The following is a 20,964-nucleotide window of genomic DNA, read 5'->3' on the forward strand; positions in this document are numbered from 1 at the left end:
AGCTGAAGAGTAAGCAATTGCGAGCCAAGCTCCGGGATTTAGAAAGAGAACATCTGGGTAAGATAATGCGGGGGTGGATGTGACCACAACTCAGTTAGATATTACCATGACGAAAGCAGAGATACGCTCGTACTACGCCCAAAAGGCAGCAACAGAGTATCAGACCCATAGCGCTGAGAGGCATGAGTATTGGGAAACAGTTGGGAGACTTCTCGCTCTAAAGACGAGACAGAAATCTATGAATAGTCAGATATCCATAATACCAAGTAGAGGGGTCTCATACACAGACTCTGTGGATATAGTTATTGTATTCCATAAATTCTATCAAGACCTTTATATGGAGGACGTACAGGGCCCTCAGGGAAGTTCATCAGTGAGGTTGCAAAATGAAGAGTGCAGGAGGCTGGGGGGGTGAGAAGGACAGGCTGGAATCCGTACAGGCCTTGGACGAGGTACAAATTGCAATACAGCAGCTGGCCTCGGGTAAAGCATCAGGCCCTGATAAGTTACCATCAGAATTCTATAAAATATTTAAAGGAGAACTAGCCCCCCTGCTACTGGATCTGTTTTTGGGGTACAATATTCTGGGCACCTGCCAGATTCTTGGAGGGGTAAAAATATTGTTATCTTCCCAAAGAAAGATGAGCCCCCTGATAAGCCTACTTCGTATAGACCTATTTCTCTAATCAATGCGGATGCAAAAATGTATTAAAATATTTTGGCTAATCGCCTTCGGGGGGGGGGGGGGTCATAGCCAGTCTCCTATTGCCTTGGCAACACAGCTTCATACCTGGCAGAGACACTACAGATCATGTAAGGCAAGCCATGGCATTGTTTGATATCACCAAGGAAACCAACGGGAAGCTGGCTATTATCCTCCTGGATGCGGAAAAAGCATTTGATCGGGTGGCATGGGAGTACTTATGGGGAGTTTTGGCAGCCAAGGGATTTGGCCCTCTGGTCATCACTGCAATCAAAGCAATGTATAGGGCACCACATGCGAAGCTCCAGTTGATGGGCAAAGAGTGGCAAGGGGAACAAGGCAGGGATATCCCCGCTCCCCAATCTTCTTTGCCCTATACATAGATCTGTTCATCCAACAGATTATTGAAAATCCGGCCATTATTCCGGTGGTACCTCAAGGGTTCGATACTGCAGTACTAGCCTACGCAGATGACCTCGCGGTGTTAACATCTAATCCAGAGAAGGCAGTAAAGGAAATAGAAGCCATGGCTATCATATTCGGAAAGGAGTCGAGGTATCTACTGAATAATTCTAAGACTGAAATAATTTGTACTGAAAATATTATCTTTTAGGATAGTCAGCAAGTACCTACGGCCACCTATCTTGGGTTCAGGATTAGTTCAGATATAGATCGAATCACACAAATGAATTTTGATCCAATGACCAATAAAATAGCCACAAACCTTAGGCGGATGAACTCATTGCATCTGACCATCATAGGGAGATTTAATGTTCTCAAAATGGTAATCCTCCCCGAATATTGTATCTATTTAGAGCACTCCCACTAGAAATAGAAGGGTCAATAATTAAAAAACTAGATTCTATATTTAGTCATTTTATTTGGCAATATGGTAAGGTTAGGAGTAGGAGCTCTTGGGTTTCGGGATAACCAAAGTGGCTAAATCCCTGATTAAACCACGCCATCCACCCACGCTCATAAGAATCAGAAGTGGGGTACTTACCAGACACAGCGTCGCCTCGTCAGCACTGAACCAACTGCACATCTAAGGACACGGGCCGGAGAGCTCATGGGATTGGGGAATTCCAGGACCGGGAGAAGAGTTGTCCAGGAGCGGGAGCTGGCGGGAGCCTGGTCGTGCCTTAGAGAGGTCGCTGCCCTGACCGATGCACCAGCTGCGTGCCGGGGATTGACGGTCCGGTTTCTTGCATGGACCCCCTGCGGGGTGGGGCGGCTGCGAAGGACTGGGATTGAGACCCAGACTCTCGGCCGTTATCAGGAGATGGATGCCCCCAATGGGTCTGTGCCAGGCTGATGTCTTGCCTCAATTGTGGGGCTGCGAGCGAGCTGGAAAGCAAGCGGAGCGCGTCTGGGCTGCCCGCCATCAGCGGTAACAAGCGGAAAGAGAAAAGTCTGCACCGGCGGATGTCCTGCCTCAGCTGAAGGGAGGGGGCTGCGAGCGACGGAGGGCATCTGGGCTGCCTGCCGACTGTGACGATTTTTGGGAGATCGATGCCCCAGGCAGTCGGCGCCTCGCCTCCATGATAAGTAAGGGGGCTGCGAGCAAGCGGAGGAGTCCCGGCGCACGGCTGTGCTGAATGGAATCGGAGATGGGATGGGAGCCCAATGAAGAGAGATGCTGCACGGGCCGACGGGACAGTGACACAGGGGCCCATGGGTATGTGATGTACTGCCCGATATGCAACGCAGCTGCAGTACACCTGGATAAATGCCAGCGCGATTTACGGCGGACTCCCTGTGTAGGTGGGTGTTTAATGCAAGGAAATAGGAAATAACGCCAGGAAATAGACTCGAAATATTCACTGGAAGGGGAAGTAAAAACAGAGGAGCTAAAACCCGGCATGTCTGACCTTAAAATGGCGGCCGCCGAGGACATCCAGCTTTGTGGTCAATTACAGTAGCCCCCCCTTAACTGAGGTCACTGCATCCTCAATCGGCACACACTCCAGGACTTAGTATACGGCCATCTTGAGTGCAGGAGGTCAATGTGAAGAGTATATGGCTGTAGATTATCCTTTCCAAAATGGGAGCAGCAAATAAGAACAATGGATTGTCCCGTGATATTAGTCTCTGAGGCTTAGGAACCCGATTTTTTTAATTATTGCTTGCCACTTTGCACATTGTTTTAATCTTTTAGCATTGCCTGCCTACAATTTGACGCTTACTTGATTGGAGGTCTTCTTCCCTCCAGCCGACTAGGCGCTGAAGAGGAAGCACAGCGGCCATATTGGAGGAAGGCTGGGGGTGGAGGTCTAGTTGTTTACCTCCCCCGCCCTCCAGAGCATAAAAGATGCGATCTGCTTTTCGCGAGCAGATTGTCCCGTGATACTAGTCTCTGAGGCGGAAAACCGGAGACGTAGGAACCCGATTTTTTAAATTATTGCTTGCCACTTTGCACATTGTTTTAATCTTTAACATTGCCTGCCTACAATTTGACGCTTACTTGATTGGAGGTCTTCTTCCCCTCAGCCGACTTGGCGCTGAAGAGGAAGCACAGCGGCCATATTGGAGGTAGGCTGGGGTGGAAGTCTAGTTGTTTACCTCACCCGCCCTCGAGAGCATAAAATGGTCCCACCTACCCGGCCGCACAGCGGACGCGCACAGCGGTTGCGCCGACGGCGCGCCAAAGGAAAGCCCGTCTGCGCCCATCCGTGACCAGAATGCGGCCGGGCCCGGGCATGCTGCCAGCTGCACCAGCCAGACCTTACTTATTCCCGATGGGAAAATCTTGCCCTTCTCCCTATGGGCTGCTCTCACACCCGAGCTGATCCCGCCAATCCCCGAGGATCACACATAACCTGTAGGCACTGTGGGCTCTCTTCTATGAATCTACGGGAGCCCAATAAGTCCCTTGCCTTGCCTCTTTTACGTGGCCCTACCCTGACAATACCTATTAAGGCCGCCTTGATAAATTGCAGGCCCATGGTTAAACATTCCCTCGACATACAGCAATCCCTTTTAGATAATGATTGGGACTTTTTGTTTTTAACCGAAACTTGGCTAAAAGAGGAATCTAACCCAGCGATCACTCTGGCGGTCCCGGATGGCTTCAGTATTATTTGCGCTAATCGCCATAGCGGGAGAAGGGGTGGGGCATTGGCATTTATTCATGAAGATAAATGGACCATCACCTCCCCCCATTTTGACCCAATTGACTGTATTGAGGGGCTCCCCTTCTGCATTAACCTTTCAGCGTCTGTCTCTTTTGCGGGCCTGCTGTTGTACCGCCCACCTAATTCCAGCCCCATTCATCTTCAGGCACTGTTAGAATACATCACTCTAGCCTGTACCCGCTATGCCAATTACACCGTCCTTGGCGACTGTAATCTGCATGTAGAAGCCCTGTCCTGCTCTATGAGCTCCAATCTTTTATCTTCCCTTTCCGCCTGCCACATGTCCCAGTTAGTGACATATCCTACCCATAGAGCCGGACACACACTGGACCTAATCTGTTCCAATCTCACAGGTATGAGAATTGACGACCCGATTCCAGTCATATGGTCAGACCATTTTTTAATTCCATTCTCCACCCTTATGACTCGCAGGGACAGACCCCCTTCCACCCCTAGGAAATTGGCAAAAACTGGAGCAAAATTACATCATCTGCTCTTGAAGTCCATCTTAAAGATGACCGCCCTTCCCCGGCTGTGGACGTGGATTCACGTATTTTTAACTTGAACGAATGGGTCTGTAAGGCCATCAACTCCTTGGCACCCCTCAGGCCGATCAAGACATTCAGATCCTCCCCAGCTACCCCTTGTTTCTCGGACGAATTACGCCAATTAAAGTCCGCTTGTAAGGTGCTGGAGAGGCATTGGAGATTGGATTACTCCAGTGACAATAAATCTAATTATCGTAAAGCCCTCAAGGAATATCGGAAACAGATCATAAAGCACAAAAGAATCTTCTTAGCCGAGAAGATTGATAGAGCTAGTAATGCCCCTAGAGAAATGTTCTCGATAGTAAGATCATTTACTGATCCTCAAGCTCTGATCCGTAAGCAACCTGCTTCTCAGGAACTCTGTACTCTTCTTTCAGAGTTCTTTGAGAATAAGATTGCTCGGATCCATGCATCTTTTCCGACTAGAGATGAGGCTGACCTCCCCGTAACACAGGCAGCGCTCCACTCTGTGGGCCCTGCTCTCACATAATACGCTGAAATCTCAATTGAGTCCTCCCTTCAAGAGCTACTCAGATGCAGGTCGGGCTCCCCAGGGGATCCATGGCCTGCCAAACACTATAAAGCACTAGCCTCCTTTCTCAACTACTTCCTCAATTCCATTTGGAACTCCTCTTTAAGCTCCAGGATTTACCCGGAGGCTTGGAAACATGCGTTCCTGGTCCCTATTTTAAAAAAGGTCAATGCAGATCCAGAGGATCCGGCCAATTACAGACCGATATCCCTCCTCCCAACCCCGGCCAAAATTTTAGAAAGGCTAGCCCATCAGCAACTTGCCGGCTACATCGAGACCAATGGCCTCTACCATGACTCCCAACATGGTTTCCGTAAGGGCTGCAGTACAGAGTCGGCCCTCATCGAGATGGCTGATTCTGTGCGCTGGACTTTAGACCAGGGATGGAGGGCGGTGTTGGTGCTGCTGGATTTATCAGCAGCATTCGACACCGTCTCTCATTCTTTACTGCTTAATAGACGGAGGGCCATTGGAATTCAGGGCTAGGTCCTTAAGTGGATCGGCTCGTTCCTGTCTAATCGAACTCAACAGGTCCACATCCCTCCCTACACTTCAACACCTAGGCCACTGAAATGGGGGGTCCCCCAGGGCTCGTCTCTAAGCCCTCTCCTATTTAATGTTTACTTCTCTCCATTGGCAGAACTGATCTCTTGCACAGGCATAAAAACGACGTCCTATGCGGACGACATTCAGCTGCTCTTTATGTTTAAAGATCCATCTTCCAGTGCTTTTGACCCCCTCAAAACCTGCCTGAGAGACATCGCAAAATGGATGGACCTTAACTTTTTAAGATTAAATGCAGGTAAAACGGAGGTGCTCTTTTTTAATCAGCCATCTCCACTTAGCTCGAACCTGTGGTGGCCGGAAGATCTGAGCCAAGCCCCCACCCCAAAGGACTCTGTCAAAAACTTAGGAGTTCGCTGGGATGATAAACTATCGTCTGAAAATCAGGTCCACATAGTCTCAGCTGCCTGTTTTTCCAAGATAAGAACCATAAAAAAATGTATTAACTACCTACAGTGTGCTAACAGGAAAACCATTGTCCACGCCCTCATTATCTCCAATCTTGATTATGCGAATGGTCTGTATCTAGGTCTTACCAAAAGCCTCTGTCAGAAACTTCAAATGGTCCAAAATGCTGCCGCATGATTAATTGGTGGCCTCACCGAAGACAGCACATTTCCCCATACTTGAGGAAATTGCACTGGTTCCCCATGAGCAAACGTATAGAGTTCAAGGCGATGACACTTGCCTATCGCACTATTAAGGGCTTTGGATCTGCCCATCTATGTTCGACTCTCCGGCCCTACTCTAATTCGAGAGCCCTTCGATCCAACACCAAACTTCTGCTGACCACCCCAAGATTCAAAAAAGCCCGAGCGGGAGGAAAAACCTTCGAGCTAGGAGCCGCTCAGAGATGGAACAAACTGCCCCTGGATCTCCGTAGAAGTAACTCGGAACTTGAATTCCAAAAATCCTTGAAAACTTTTCTGTTCTGCTCGTAATTCCCCGCCCACATAGACTGTTCACCTTTAATCAGCGCCGGGACACCCCGTTGGGTATAGCTGTGCGCTTTATAAAAGACACAATAATAATAATAATAAACATGGATTTTACTGCTGATAGTTTTTAAAATTGTTTTATTGTTGTAAAATGTATTCTTTTATGGTGAGCAATTTTTACCGAATAAAGATTATACAAAACAAATATATTATAATAATAATGGAAAGAGGACTGCTATGGTCTTCTAAGTAGCCCCATGTAAAGGCAAGTGGAAGAGGACTACTCAGCAATAGAAAGAGAGAAAGGCAAACAGATCACAGAGAAGGCATGTAAAAGTGGTGGCCATCTTGAAATACCCTTTAAATCAAGGAAAATTATTGGAAAATCACTGATCCTTGGGCTATCTACACAGAATAAACAGAAGGTAATCTAAGAGAAATCAAAATCTAACCAGACAAGTAGTGTACTGGATCATTCAACATGGTTAGTATTTAGCAACTATTTCTGCAACTTTCCCGACCTTTAAACTATCATGACGGACAACTACTCAGAGCCAGTAAGCATGAACGCCCACATCATAAAGTATCATACCAAACTATCTAAGAATGTAACAAAAAAATTAAAACATAACCTGAGGAAAAACCCAGACACGCTGATATCAGATCCCACGTGTAACATAGTTAAAGGAACTATCGTGATTGAATTGATATTTTTTACAAGAAGAACGGCTAAATGGCGCAGTGCCATTACTAATATGCTCAACATAAAATGTATAACCAATAGACCTCATGGCACAAATATTATGACCAAGGCATCACCAAGATGCAGCGCAAACCATTGCATAACCATGTATAAGACCGGAACAGTGCTGATACAAGCTACCAACTTCGAACTAGAAAAATTTGACAACGCATTCCCAACGTTAAAAAGGTATTCAGAGAACGCAAGATCTGAACAACACCTGAGTCAACAAGAAGTCACTCCAAACACTGGGGTCACTACTACCACAGAAAACATAATAATTAGAGAGCCGCAGGAATCACAACAGTCAACGCAAGTAACAGTCACATGCGGGATAGAAAGCAAGTCGCTCGAATATGACACAAACAGAACAAAAATATCTACACATCATATGGATAACGACATAGACGCTCAGAGAGAAGAATCATCACCCCGCTTCAATCAAGGAGCGTCTCCGACGATGAGGTTACTCGCTGAAAACTGAGAAATACTAGATATAGAAGACGCCACCCAACTTATAACCAATTCTACTCCAGCTCAAAGGACGTCTAGAACGACAAGAAATGTATCTCAACCAAACATAATATTAAGGGCACAAAGCTTGGAAAGCGCATCCAACAACGCTAATAAAAGTGGATCAGTCATCCGAACGAACATCAAAAAGAAAAGGAACCCGATGAAGAGAACAGAACAAAAAAACAGGAAAACAAAATGTGAGTCCCGAAAAAAGTGGGGGAACACACCCAAAACACCACCCCAGACCCTGTGAGAATTCAAAGAGCTTCAAACAAAATTGGACAACTTGGCGCTAGGCACGATAAGCCCTATGCAAGCGATGGAAAAGTTACGTGAAGCTATAGATGGCACACACAACAAAGTTGAGCACATCATAGATCTAATATACAACCCTCAAAGAAAGAATAAGGAGACTGTGATGCCATTATCAAACAGGAATAATCGACCTGACAGGAAACATAAAGACTTAACAGAAGAAGAAACCATATCCCTACTCCGGGAGTATGAGGCGACGGAACATAGGAGAGGGGAGGAAATCAGAACAGTCCAGATCAATACCAATAGAACATCAAGATACAATGAAAGGAAACCCAACCTTAATAACTTACAACAAGTCCAGATAATCACCGAACCGGAAAATCTCAAACAACGCTGGGAAAACACTGAAATGCCTTCGGATCAATTGTAGGTCCGCAGCTAAACATGCATCAGACATAGCTGACCTCATCATTAACCAGGAGATTGATATGACAATCCTCACGGAAACATGGCTATCAGAATCATCTCCGGTCATGGACCTACTAGTGCCCCCCTCTATAGCATTGTGAGACTGGATAGACAAAAAAAGGCAGGGGTGGCATAGCCTGCATCCACCGTTCGGACATAGTAGTAAGCCAAATACAATCAGAACAACTCAAATCCTGCGAATACCTCAATATAAGATAACAGCCAAAGTCGCAACCTGCATGCAATCTATCACCCACCAGGTAACAACATATCCTTCATAGAAGAACTAATGGAGATCATCACGGCATACGCTAACTACGACGCAAATAATATATTCCTAGGGGATTTTAATCTACACTGGAACGACAACAATGACAAACAGGTCAACACTATTAAAGACTTCCTATCCGAGCTAAACCTCTCCCAAGTATGCACACCGCCAACTCATACGAAAGGAGCTACCTTGGACTGGATAATTTCAAAAAAAGAGAACACTTCAGTCCTATCAATAGAGAAGTGCGACTGGTCTGATCACCATGCCATAACCTTTCTGATTCCCACATGGAGAAAAAGAACAAGCATTTGCAACCGGATAAAGTAAAAAAATGGATACAGGACACTAAAGAACCGAACATTGAACTACTAGTAGAAAGCTGTGAGAAGGAACTATATCCACTTAACAACTTGAAAAACGTGAATGATCTAACGGACCACTACAATACTTCAATAACGGATATAGTTAACACCACAATGCCTCTGAAACTGAAAAGAGTTACAGAGAAGGATAAAAATCCATGGTTTAATGGGACACTGAATGAGGAAAGAAGGAAACTGAGACTAGCAGAGACAAAATGGAGACAACACCCTTCATCTCCTGAACTGAAATCCCTCAGAAAAGCCAGAAAAGAATACAATAAGAAGATCCTCAATTCCAAAAAGGAATTTATTAGATCAGAACTGGATCTCGCCAAAAGTAGAATCCGGAAAACAATTCGAAATATTAAAACAACAATCCAACAAGTTGGCCAAATGGCCCATGAAACCACAAAAATACAACTAAGCTGCGAAGAATTCTCAACATTCTTCACCAACAAAGCCAACATGTTGGAAAGTGAGCTCAGGAGTGCAGCGGATAACCTAGACAGCCAAAGACCCACAACGAGCAAAACCAACTCTTCTAACTCAATAATTAAGGAGGATAGGGCAAAAAATAAGGCACATTGGGATACGTTCAATTTGCTGGACCAGAATAACATCGCCAAAACGCTACTAGATATCAAACCTAATAACCACTATAACTACCCTCTCCCAGCAAAATGCATGAAAGAAATCAGCCATATCGGGATTCCAATATGGACAAGAATTATTAACGCCTCTCTCTCACAAGGGATACTTCCAGAATGCTTAAAAAGTGGGCAAGCCGTACCCATTCTGTAGTAGGGGATCTCTGTGTATAGTCATAATCTAGTGAATAGTCCCGCCCATGTGCGTGGACCCCGGAGCAATCAAAAATAATCTCTTACAGTGTCAAAAAATGCAGAAATGCATAGACACTTAAGAGAGAATTTAAAGACAGATAATGCAGCCTAAAAAGGCTACACTGTCCAGTACTTCAACTAGAAATTCCACCACAAAATCCACAAAACAGCAAAAGCCTGTACAGATTTCCATTGCTTTAACAGCAAACTCCCTCAGGAATGATAGAGAGAAGAACCTGGACGGACAAGCCCCATAGGCTGCCATTATGTGGCTCAAAACAGGATACTGTGCCTTTAAGAGAATCTTCCAGAACCTTCTCTCAGTATCCCAGAATGCATAGCAGGTCCAACTTACTTTCAGTTCTTTTTTCCGGCTCCTGCAAGCAGGACCCTGGAGCATTGAGCTCTCCCTTTTCAAGGGTTTTGTTGGGGTTTTTTCACTAAATTCGATTTTGTGTACTTTTAAAGTACTTTGGTGACTTTCTTCTTGGTTTTCTGCACTCTTTTGTTGTCCATAATGCCTGCATTATTTGACAAATGCCCGGAGTGCTCCAGGAAGAAGGCCAAGTCAGACCCCCATGAGGTGTGTATCCTCTGCCTTCCCTCTTCCCACATCCCAGAGGAGTGTGTGATCTGTAGAGGCTTCTCTGGCAGGACCCTGAAGGACTGGAGGAAGATCAGACTTCAGGGATTTGAAGAAAGAAGACTGAAGGCTCAAGGTGGGTCTGGAAGGGCTTCTACTGCCCATGCTGAGGCCTCTGGGGGGCTCCCCAGGGGCAGGAAGTCCAGCAAACGTCCAAGGTCTTCGTCTGGGTCGGTTGCTCTGACCACGACGTCGAGAGGAAGGTCCACGGCCAGTTCCCGGTCTCCCGAGGGCTCTGGGTTGAGAAAACGTCGCCCGTCGACGTCGAGGGTCTTACACAGGCCGCTGTCGAACCCGATGTCGATTTCTTCGTCGTCGGCGTCGAGTGGACGGCATCGGAGGGCCCGGCGTCGGCGCTCGCCGTCGAGGCGACACCGCCGTTCGCCGTCAAGGGCGAGGACATCGTCGTCGTCGAGGGGATCCTCGTCGTCAAGGCCGCCGTCGAGGAAGGCGAGGTCGGCGTCGAGGCGGAAGAGGTCTCCGGCACTGAAGAAGTCGACGTCGAGGCGATCGAGGTCGACGTCGAGGCAACCGAAGAGGTCGTCGTCGAGGCGGTCGCGGTCGCCGTCGAGGCGTCAGCGCCCGTCGTCGAGGTTTAGAGGATCGTCCATCTGGTCGGGGTCGACGTCGAGGCATAGAAGCCGGTCGACGCCGAGGCGTGTGAAACGGTCGACGCCAAAGGGCCGCTCGACGTCGAAGGGACCACGGTCGACGTCTGAACACCGGTCTTCGACGTCAGGGGGTCGTAAGGACAGGCCGAGGACTGTGGGGGGCTCCCCTCAGTCAGGACAGGATGGTGGCTCGCCGGGAACGGCGTACTCAGAGGTGTATACCCCGAAGAAGACTATTACACCGCCTCCTCCTCCTCCTTTGCCTAGAGGTCCTCCTCCGAGGGCTTCGACCCCTCCTCCATTGCCTCCTCTACCTGCTCTTCCATCAGGACCGCAGGACCCGGTGCCGGGTGCTCCTCCTCCGGTTCCACCGAGATCGGTGTCGATGCCCAGACTTCCGACACCTCCGAAGAAGACTCCTAAGTCGAAGGTTCCTCCTAAGCCCAAGACGTTCGACCCGGGGAAGCCGGCGGAGCCTCCCAGGCCCAGGAGATCGAGGTCGCGCTCCGGGAGGAGAGACAGATCTAGGAGTGGACACGGTTCCTCCTCGAGATCCAGACATCGCCATAGGAGGCATAGGTCCAGGTCCCGTTCGGCCTCTGGTTCATATTCACCTACATTGTCGGATTCACCGGAGACGAGGGTGTCTCCGATAGATGACATTGGCACGTTCCAGGAGGTTCTCCTGAGAGGGGCTGCTAAGTTGGGGATCAAGGTGACGGCCCCTACGCCCACAACTTCTGTGATCTTCGAGACTTTGCACACGAAGCACCTGTCTCGCCCCCTACTGCCTTTGGTGCCAGGACTGGTCGAGCCTGCTGAACAGCTCTTCCTTACGCCGGCGGTGGTGAAAGCTGCTCCCTCCAGGCTTGTCAAGAAGTACAGGGCTCCAGAGTCGGACCCGGCCTTCTTACGGAAGGACCCAGTGCCTGATTCGGTGATTGTGACGGCGGCTCGGAAACTGCATGCTACCTCCCCATCCTCCACTGTGCCTCCGGATAAGGAGAGTCGCTGGATTGACTCAGCTGGTCGGAAGGCGTGTGGGACGTCTTCCACGACGATGAAGGCCTCCAGCGACTCGGCGTTGTTGAGGCGATACGACCGTGCACTGTGGGATTCCATGGAACAGTTTGCGGACCTTGTCCCACGCGACAGGAAAGAGGACTTCATGGAGATCGTCCAGGAAGGGATGCTGGTTTTGAACCAGGCCATCAGCGCCGCGGCGGATATCTCCCTGCTGGCCGCGCATGGATACTGCCACGGTATCAATCAGAGACGCCATGCTTGGCTCCGGCTGACGTCGCTCAAGCCTGAAGCGCAACAACGAGTGGCAAATCTGCCGTTTTCCGGCGACACCCTCTTCGGGAAACACGCAGATGACGAAATGGCCAGGATGAAGGCCGAGGCTGAAACCCTGACGGCTGTGGGCTTGGAGAAGCCCAAAGAAAAGAAACCCTACCGCCATTTCCAACGACGGTTCGGGTCGCAGGGTAGAGGAAGGGGACAGTCTTCTGGGCAACAACAGCAGCAGCAACAACAGCAGCAATACAGAAGACCCTTCCAGAAACGTCAGAGGGGTAGAGGTGGACAGCAGTCCTCTACCGCGAACAAGGGCCCGGCGGGGTCTCGACCCTGAGCGGTTACTTCCCCTTTGTCCGTGACCCGCTCCGGTGGGGGGAAGCGTTCAATTTTTTCTGGCAGAGTGGAGAAAAATTACTCAGGACAAGTGGGTGCTGAATATTGTTTGCAATGGATACAGTCTTCGGTTCATCAGCCCTCCTCCATCGATTCCTCCGGTCAGCTCGCAGTATCAACTGCGCGAGCTCCAGGCGGAGGCCGACATCCTTCTAAGGAAAAGGGCGATAGAAGATGTACCTCTGTCTCAAAGAGGAAGAGGTCTGTACTCCCGGTTCTTTCTGGTCCGCAAGAAGGACAGGAACGAGTTCAGGCCCATTCTGGACTTGCGACAGGCAAACAAATGGATTTGCAGAGAAAAGTTTTGCATGCTGTCGTTGCATCAGATTTATCCTCAGCTGCAGCGGGGAGACTGGCTTTGCGCCATAGACCTACAGGATGCGTACTTCCATGTGCCCATTGCACACAAACACAGGAAGTTCCTGCGATTTCAAGTCGGCACCAATCACTATCAGTACACGGTACTTCCGTTCGGGCTGAAGTCTGCGCCCCGGATGTTCTCGAAGTGCATGGCAGTGGTAGCGGCACACCTGAGGAAGAACAAGGTGTTTGTCTACCCGTACCTGGACGATTGGTTGATCAAGGCCTCCTCCTTCTCGGAAGCTCAAGCACACTTCCAGAAGACGTGTGTTCTCTTGAACAAGCTGGGGTTGCACATCAACTGGATGCACTGGACCGACTCCGGTCCAGTGCATCCAGTACTTGGGAGCCTCCATCGATACGCTGTCAGCAAGCGTGTCTCCTTCGGAAGAGCGACGTTTATCACTCCTTCGGAAGGCTCAGGCTCTCATGTCCACTCCATCCAGGACAGTAAGGACGGTGTCTTCTCTGCTGGGATCGATGGCCTCTTGCATCTTCCTGACACCGCATGCGCGGTTGCACATGAGACCGCTGCAGGAGTGCTTGGAAGATCAGTGGGACCAGAGGAGAGGATCTTGGGACGACAAGATACGACTGTCTCTACATGCTCTTCAGTCTCTGAAGTGGTGGTGTTCAGCGGAGAATCTCCTCAGAGGGGTTCCCTTCCACAAGGACATTCCCACTCAGACTATCGTAACGGATGCTTCTCTCCTGGGATGGGGAGCGCACTCCGGAGACCTGCAGATTCAAGGGACGTGGTCCCCGTCGGAATCCACGTACCACATCAATTTCCTGGAACTCAGGGCTGTTCCCTTGGCGCTGAAGGCTTTTCAACCGTCCTTCCGGACCAACTCTCTGCTTGTACAGACGGACAATACGACCACGATGTATTACCTCAACAAGCAGGGGGGCTCGAGATCACGCACTCTGTCCCAGGAGGCGCAGGCGATCTGGCATTGGCTTCTGTCTCGAGGACTCTCGATAACGGCCACTCATCTGCCAGGTGTGCAGAATGTTCAGGCAGACGAGCTGAGCAGACTGATTCAGGAAAACCACGAGTGGGTCATAAACGACGAAGTACTAGGAGAAGTCTTCGCAAGGTGGGGCACTCCAGACATAGATCTGTTCGCCACCGCCGAAAACAGCAAATGCCGAGACTTCGCCTCCAGGTACTACCAGCCGGGGACGCTGGGGAACGCGTTATGGATCAACTGGTCGAACAGCTTTCTGTACGCTTTTCCATCCATTCCCCTGATTCCGGCGGTACTCATCAAGCTCTCCCAATCCAGGGCGAGGATGATTCTGATTGCCCCAGAATGGCCCAGACAGTGGTGGTTCACGGACCTGCTTCACCGGTCTCTCCTTCCTCACATGAAGCTGCCGTGCAGGCCGGACCTTCTCACGAAGTTCGGGGGGCGGATGGTGCACCCCAACCTCTCGTCTTTGAGTTTGGCGGCATGGCTCCTGAAATAGTGCAATATGGCCATTTGAATCTCCCAGAGGATTGTATGGACATACTGAAGGAGGCTAAGCGACCTTCCACTCGGACTTCTTATGCTTACAAGTGGAAGAGGTTTTGCATCTGGTGCAAGTCTAAGAACTATGACCCTACGACATGCAAGGAAGATGTCATCCTTCCATATCTGCTACATCTGGCGCAGTCTGGCCTTAATGTCCATTCCATTAAGGTTCATCTGGCTGCTTTGACTGCCTACAGGAAATGCCCTTCACAGACTTCCTTCTTCCAGATCCCTGTGATCAAAGATTTTCTGGAAGGCTTGAAGAAAGTATTCCCTCCTGTCAGGCTTCCTTCGCCTTCATGGGACTTGAATGTGGTGCTGTCCAGGTTGATGAAGGAGCCTTTTGAACCTATTCATAAGGCTTCGTTGCAGCACCTGTCCTGGAAGGCGGCGTTCCTCGTGGCCATTACATCGGCCCGCAGGGTGAGTGAAATTCAGGCGTTGTGTTGCCAAGAACCTTATACTGTATTTCATGCTGCTAAGGTTGTTATGCGTAATCACCCTAAATTTCTTCCCAAGGTTATTTCTGATTTTCATATCAACCAGACTATAACTTTACCTACGTTCTTTCAGAATCCTTCATCTCCAGCGGAAAGGTCTTTGCATTCCCTGGATGTTAGGAGGGTGCTGAAATTTTATCTGGATAAAACCAGTGATATTCGTAGGTCAGACCAATTGTTCATCAATTATGGATCAGTCAGGACAGGTCTTGCGACCTCTAAGCAGTCTATCTCTAGGTGGATTGTGTCCTGCATACAGCTGTGTCACCAAAAAGCTAATAAGACCGTAGGAGGTAAGCCTAAGGCTCATTCCACCAGGGGCAAGGCTGCCACGACAGCATTGCTCCGAAATGTTCCGATTGCAGAAATCTGCAAGGCGGCCACTTGGAAGTTGGTTCATACCTTTGCTAAGCATTACTGCCTGGACACTGATGCTAGGGCAGATGCTCAGGTTGGACAGGCTTCACTGCGAAATCTGTTCGCACAATAGTGGTGTTGATTCTCTTTTCTCCACCGCCGCTTTGGTGTGGGGATGGGCTTGCCATTCTATTCACTAGATTATGACTATACACAGAGATCCCCTACTACAGAAGGAGTAGTTTCTGTCCTGTAACTCCAGTTCTGTGGTAGGGGTATCTCTGTTATAGTCATATGCGCCCTCCCTCCTCCCCGGTGGAGAGAGATATATATATTCCTTTATGGAATGCTACAGGTCTGGCGTGTTACGCCTTCAAAAAGAACTGAAAGTAAGTTGGACCTGCTATGCATTCTGGGATACTGAGAGAAGGTTCTGGAAGATTCTCTTAAAGGCACAGTATCCTGTTTTGAGCCACATAATGGCAGCCTATGGGGCTTGTCTGTCCAGGTTCTTCTCTCTATCATTCCTGAGGGAGTTTGCTGTTAAAGCAATGGAAATCTGTACAGGCTTTTGCTGTTTTGTGGATTTTGTGGTGGAATTTCTAGTTGAAGTACTGGACAGTGTAGCCTTTTTAGGCTGCATTATCTGTCTTTAAATTCTCTCTTAAGTGTCTATGCATTTCTGCATTTTTTGACACTGTAAGAGATTATTTTTGATTGCTCCGGGGTCCACGCACATGGGCGGGACTATTCACTAGATTATGACTATAACAGAGATACCCCTACTACAGAACTGGAGTTACAGGACAGAAACTACTCCTTATCAAAAAACCGACAGCGGACCCGGCTGATCTGAATAACTTTCGACTGGTAACCAACATTCCTGTACTAGCCAAACTAATAGAGAAATGTGTATAAAAACAACTTAGCGAACACATAGACAATTTCTCCCTACACTGGATGACTGTCAGTCGGGTTTCAGAACAGGACACAGCACGGAAACAGCAATTCTACATATAGTCGATGATGCCCTACAGGTCCTAGACCAAAATAGATCATGTCTACTCATCCTCTTAGACCTGTCATCTGCATTTGACATGGTAAATCATGCAAAATTACTGAGCAGGCTCCAGGACAGGATGGGAATATCGGGTAATGTGCTTAAATGGTTTGAATCCTTCCTCAAAAATAGAACGCAAAGATTCCTGGTCAACCAAGCTCTGTCACCTTCATGCCCTAACACAATTGGAGTCCCCCAAGGATCTACATTATCTCCATCATTGTTTAACCTGTATGTCGAACCGCTGACGGAAATTCTTCGAAAGTCCAAAATATCGTTTCATATGTACCAGGACGACACACAGATATACATCAAGATCGCATCTCTGGAAGACATCAGGTTAATGAACGAGGCCTCACAAACGACATTACAATGGTTAACAATCAATCATCTGAAGCTAAACACTCAGAAAACAGAATTCCTACTAATTTCTCCACCAAAGTACCACACAGAGGTCAAGGAATGGTCTAAAATGATCACGGCCCCTAACTGAACCCCTACTTTAGTTGAATCGGCTAAATCTCTAGGAATCACACTCGATGAGAACCGTGATATGAAAACCCACATCAAAGTAATAGCTAAAAGTGCCAGTTTTCATTTGAACTACATTAGAAAAGTGAAACCCTTCATCTCTCAAGCGGATCTCAAACTAGCAGTCCAATCATTGGTCATCTCGAGGATTGAATATGGTTGCACTACTTTAGCTAAAATATCCACAGCACCACTAAAAGCATGCCTCAACGCAGCTGCAAGAATTATCACCGGCTCAAGAAAGTTCGACCATATCTCTCCACACCTGAAAGTATTAAACTGGCTACCGTACAAAGCCAGAATTCAACTAAAAATGGCATGCATCACACACAAAGCGCTTCACTACAATACACCAAGATACCTTTCCCAGAAAATTGGAATATCTGGAGGAAATAGACCATCTAGGATTGCCAAGGAGCTGGTTCTGAGACCACCCATTTTCCGGAAGAAGAGAACCTACGATAGAGCTTTCTCAGGAGCAGCACCCAGAATCTGGAACTCTCTTCCGCCAAACATTCGAAAAATAACAAACACAGCAACATTTAAGAGGGAAACAAAAATATTTCTAATGAGCAAGCTCCTCCCATAGACAAGATGGCTCAGCTTTAGCACCCTGTCATAGTCCTGACCAAAACATTTACTCAGGGGAAGTGAAAAGAAAGTCGCCGGCTGAGTTGGACATACGCGAGGGCGGTACTACATGTATCAAGACCCTGAGTGGAGAAGATGGTTTATATAGGAGAAATCAACTAAAATTAATTTGCACTGATGCGTTTCCCAAAATCACCTCTAGTCACTGTGAGTATACTAACCTGTTACTTATAGACCACAACTCTTTGGGAGATAGCCTCAAACAGTATTATACAAATTCCTGGACACAGAACTAGTAGAATATAGAATGCTTAGGAAAGGTCATTTAAAACTTCTTGCAATCAGGAAATCGAATCTTCCAACATAATGAGTCGTATCACATATCTTACTCTTGCACTGCATAATTGTGTTAACCCTGTAATTTGCTTGTTCGTGTTGTGTGTATTCTTAACTACGTCATTTAACTGGGTATAGTTGCACTATACTAAACTTGTCTCTATTCTACCTCATGCAATATAAAGCGGGGTTGAGGGTCTTCCATCAATTTATGAGCTGGCACCTGGGGAAGGGGCAAGAGCATTGCTACTCCGCCAGCTGGAACCTAGCTACTACAAAAAGGCGCAATTCAAAATCATAAAGAACGCCTGGAAAGTATGGGGAAAAATTCAAAAGCACATGAGCATAGAGAAATTTACAAGGTAAACACCTATTTGGCGATCATCCTTATGTCCCCCAGTGTTCTACGATGCTATTGGGAACCAATAGGAACAGCTCAGTCTAAGGATAGTGGGAAATATCCAACCAATAGATCAACTATATCTCTTTTCCGAACTGCAGAGAGAGTATGGAATCCCTGATAGGCACTATTTTAAATATTTACAAATTGAGGTATTCTTTGGCAAACGGAGGCAGGCAATTTCAAGTGCCAAAATCTTACTGTTCGAGATCATGGGGAGATCTGTCTGTAAAATCAAACACCTGTATGGTAGCATGATGGATGAAGTCCCGGTTGATATGGAGAAAACGGAAACGAAATGGGCAAGCAGACTAGAGAATGAAGATGTAGATATAGATATGTCATTGCTGCTGGCAAAGAAAATGCTTTTATCATCAAATTTAAAGGCGCAACATTACAAAACGATCTCAATCTATATTTTACCCCTTATAAACTATTCAATTGGGGAAAAAGAGAGGATGACAAATGCCCTAGGTGTGGGATAGGACCAGCAGAGGAGATACATATGTTCTACGGTTGTCCAAAGCTCGACTTGCTAAAAATAGAATTGGCAACATTTTGGGAGAAGATTTTGGGCAAAATGATGGTCCTAACCCACTCGCTTATGATGGTGGGGTATGATAACAGTGTAGGGCAGGATCAAGGCCAGACCAGTATTGTATTTACCTCAGCCACTGTTATCAGGTTACTTATTGCAACTAGATGGAAGGATCCAGAGCCTCCTAGGTTCCATGAGTGCCTGGCCTGCTTAATTGCCATATATAAACAGGAACAGGCTCTGTATGAATGTGGGGAATGAAACTCTGGTCCCCAATAACAAATTGGTTGTCTAGGGTAGGGTATTGTATATAGATCATGGCTATAATAAATTCTGTATTAATGTCTGATCTGTTATTTTTGCTTTTTGTTTTTCTTTTTTTTTATTCTAAATGCATTCGGACTACGAGTTTTCAGTGTATAATGAACTTTATATGTATTTTAGAACTGTCATTTCCTGAATTTATATTCGTAATAAGTATTAATTTTGATGACAATGATAGTAATTGATATTGTATAACGAATGAATAAGTCATGGATGTAAATATACGTGTAATACCTCTCTCAACTAATTAAAAAAATAAAAATAAGATGCCCTAACCTGGACGATGGATTGTACATTCAGAGTTATTGGAGTATGTTAATCCAAGATGTCACAGAATTTCTTCCTGTGAGTTCACTTTCTTTTTCAAGCCCATAAAAGGGAGCACTTGTTATTAACTTTTGTCCCTGTTTTTTCACAGCTGGTTTTGGATTTTTCTTTGAACATTATCTCTTTGTAATCTTTTGTCTTCTGTTAGGCGTTTAATGCTTATTTTATGACCATCTTTCCTTTAAGCAGTTTACATCATCTTCCTATAGGATAATCTGACTTTGACCTGATATCCTGGTTGGCTTTTTACTCTTTCCTCATATCAGGAGCTGGTTGGTGCCTTGCTGTTTTCTCCAACACAATCTGCGCATTGAGTCAAAAACGAGACAGATTGCCAAAAGAGTTTTTTCTCCTTTTATGTTTTACTTCCTAGCTGCAACCCTCTAAACGGTACAACTATCATCTATCACTTATATATTCTGTGCAAGGTGGGATTGTGGCTTCTGTGAGAATTTGCCCATTCTTTGGGGAATCTAAACAGGAACTGAACAGACCTACTCAGTGCCCAGTCGAAGATATTCATGCTTCTAAATGTATCAACACGTGAGCTGTAATTATGTGAACAACAGCACACAAAAAATGAATATAAACAGCTTTCCTGGAAATACCTTTCCTAGATCCTTCAGATTAGCTCCAAAATGTTTGAGGTGATTGCTTAAAGTGTTGATCTAAAGTACAACAGATACGTATTTGATTGTAAAAATATGTATTTTTTTGAATGTCTAAGTTATCATGACTTTAAAGGACAGACATACAATTAACTAATTTAATGTCTTTACCAGGTATCGAAATGGCAGTGTCCCCTCACACAGAAAACTTTTGTTTCAACTGGATGTCAGGCGACGTTAACGGAGCAACCGTTGGCATAGTTGGAATGGGACATATTGGATATAAAATTGCTCAGAGAGCCAGAGCCTTTGAAATGAAAATTCTGTATCACAATAGAAAGCGAAGGTAAAGAACATAACCTAATTTCATAACTCATAAATTATGTCATAAGTAGAGCAAACTTTTTGGAAGTCAGAAGGTGTCCTTTGGTGACTAAAAATCCCTGGAACTATACAATTTGGTGAGATCAGGGAGCTCCCTTTCCCATAAAAAGGCAAAGATCAATGTATATATGTTTAAGTTCAATGATCTATTTATATTTATATTTATGTAACCATTTATAATGTACAGGCGAACCCGAAAAGTATATGGGTACTTTAGATCAAAACTAGGATGAACATGGTTGCACTTTGAAAGAGAAGAGGATGGTAAATCAACAATGAAGCAGTTAAAACCAAGGAG

The 20,964-nt window shown here is 46.7% G+C and overlaps 1 protein-coding gene across 3 annotated transcripts in view; it reads left to right on the plus strand.

The window, feature by feature from the left end:
• The window catches only part of LOC144829079 (putative 2-ketogluconate reductase), a 384,668-nt gene that overhangs the window by 241,626 nt on the left and 122,078 nt on the right, over nucleotides 1-20,964 (plus strand). For all 3 annotated transcript variants that reach the window (XM_078687852.1, XM_078687851.1, XM_078687853.1), the window contains one exon: nucleotides 20,457-20,628. In XM_078687852.1, the coding sequence (XP_078543978.1) occupies nucleotides 20,457-20,628 (172 nt within the window). The remainder of the gene's footprint in view (nucleotides 1-20,456; nucleotides 20,629-20,964) is intronic.

Source organism: Lissotriton helveticus, chromosome 4_1, assembly GCF_964261635.1.
Source record: "Lissotriton helveticus chromosome 4_1, aLisHel1.1, whole genome shotgun sequence".
Taxonomy (NCBI): domain Eukaryota; kingdom Metazoa; phylum Chordata; class Amphibia; order Caudata; family Salamandridae; genus Lissotriton; species Lissotriton helveticus.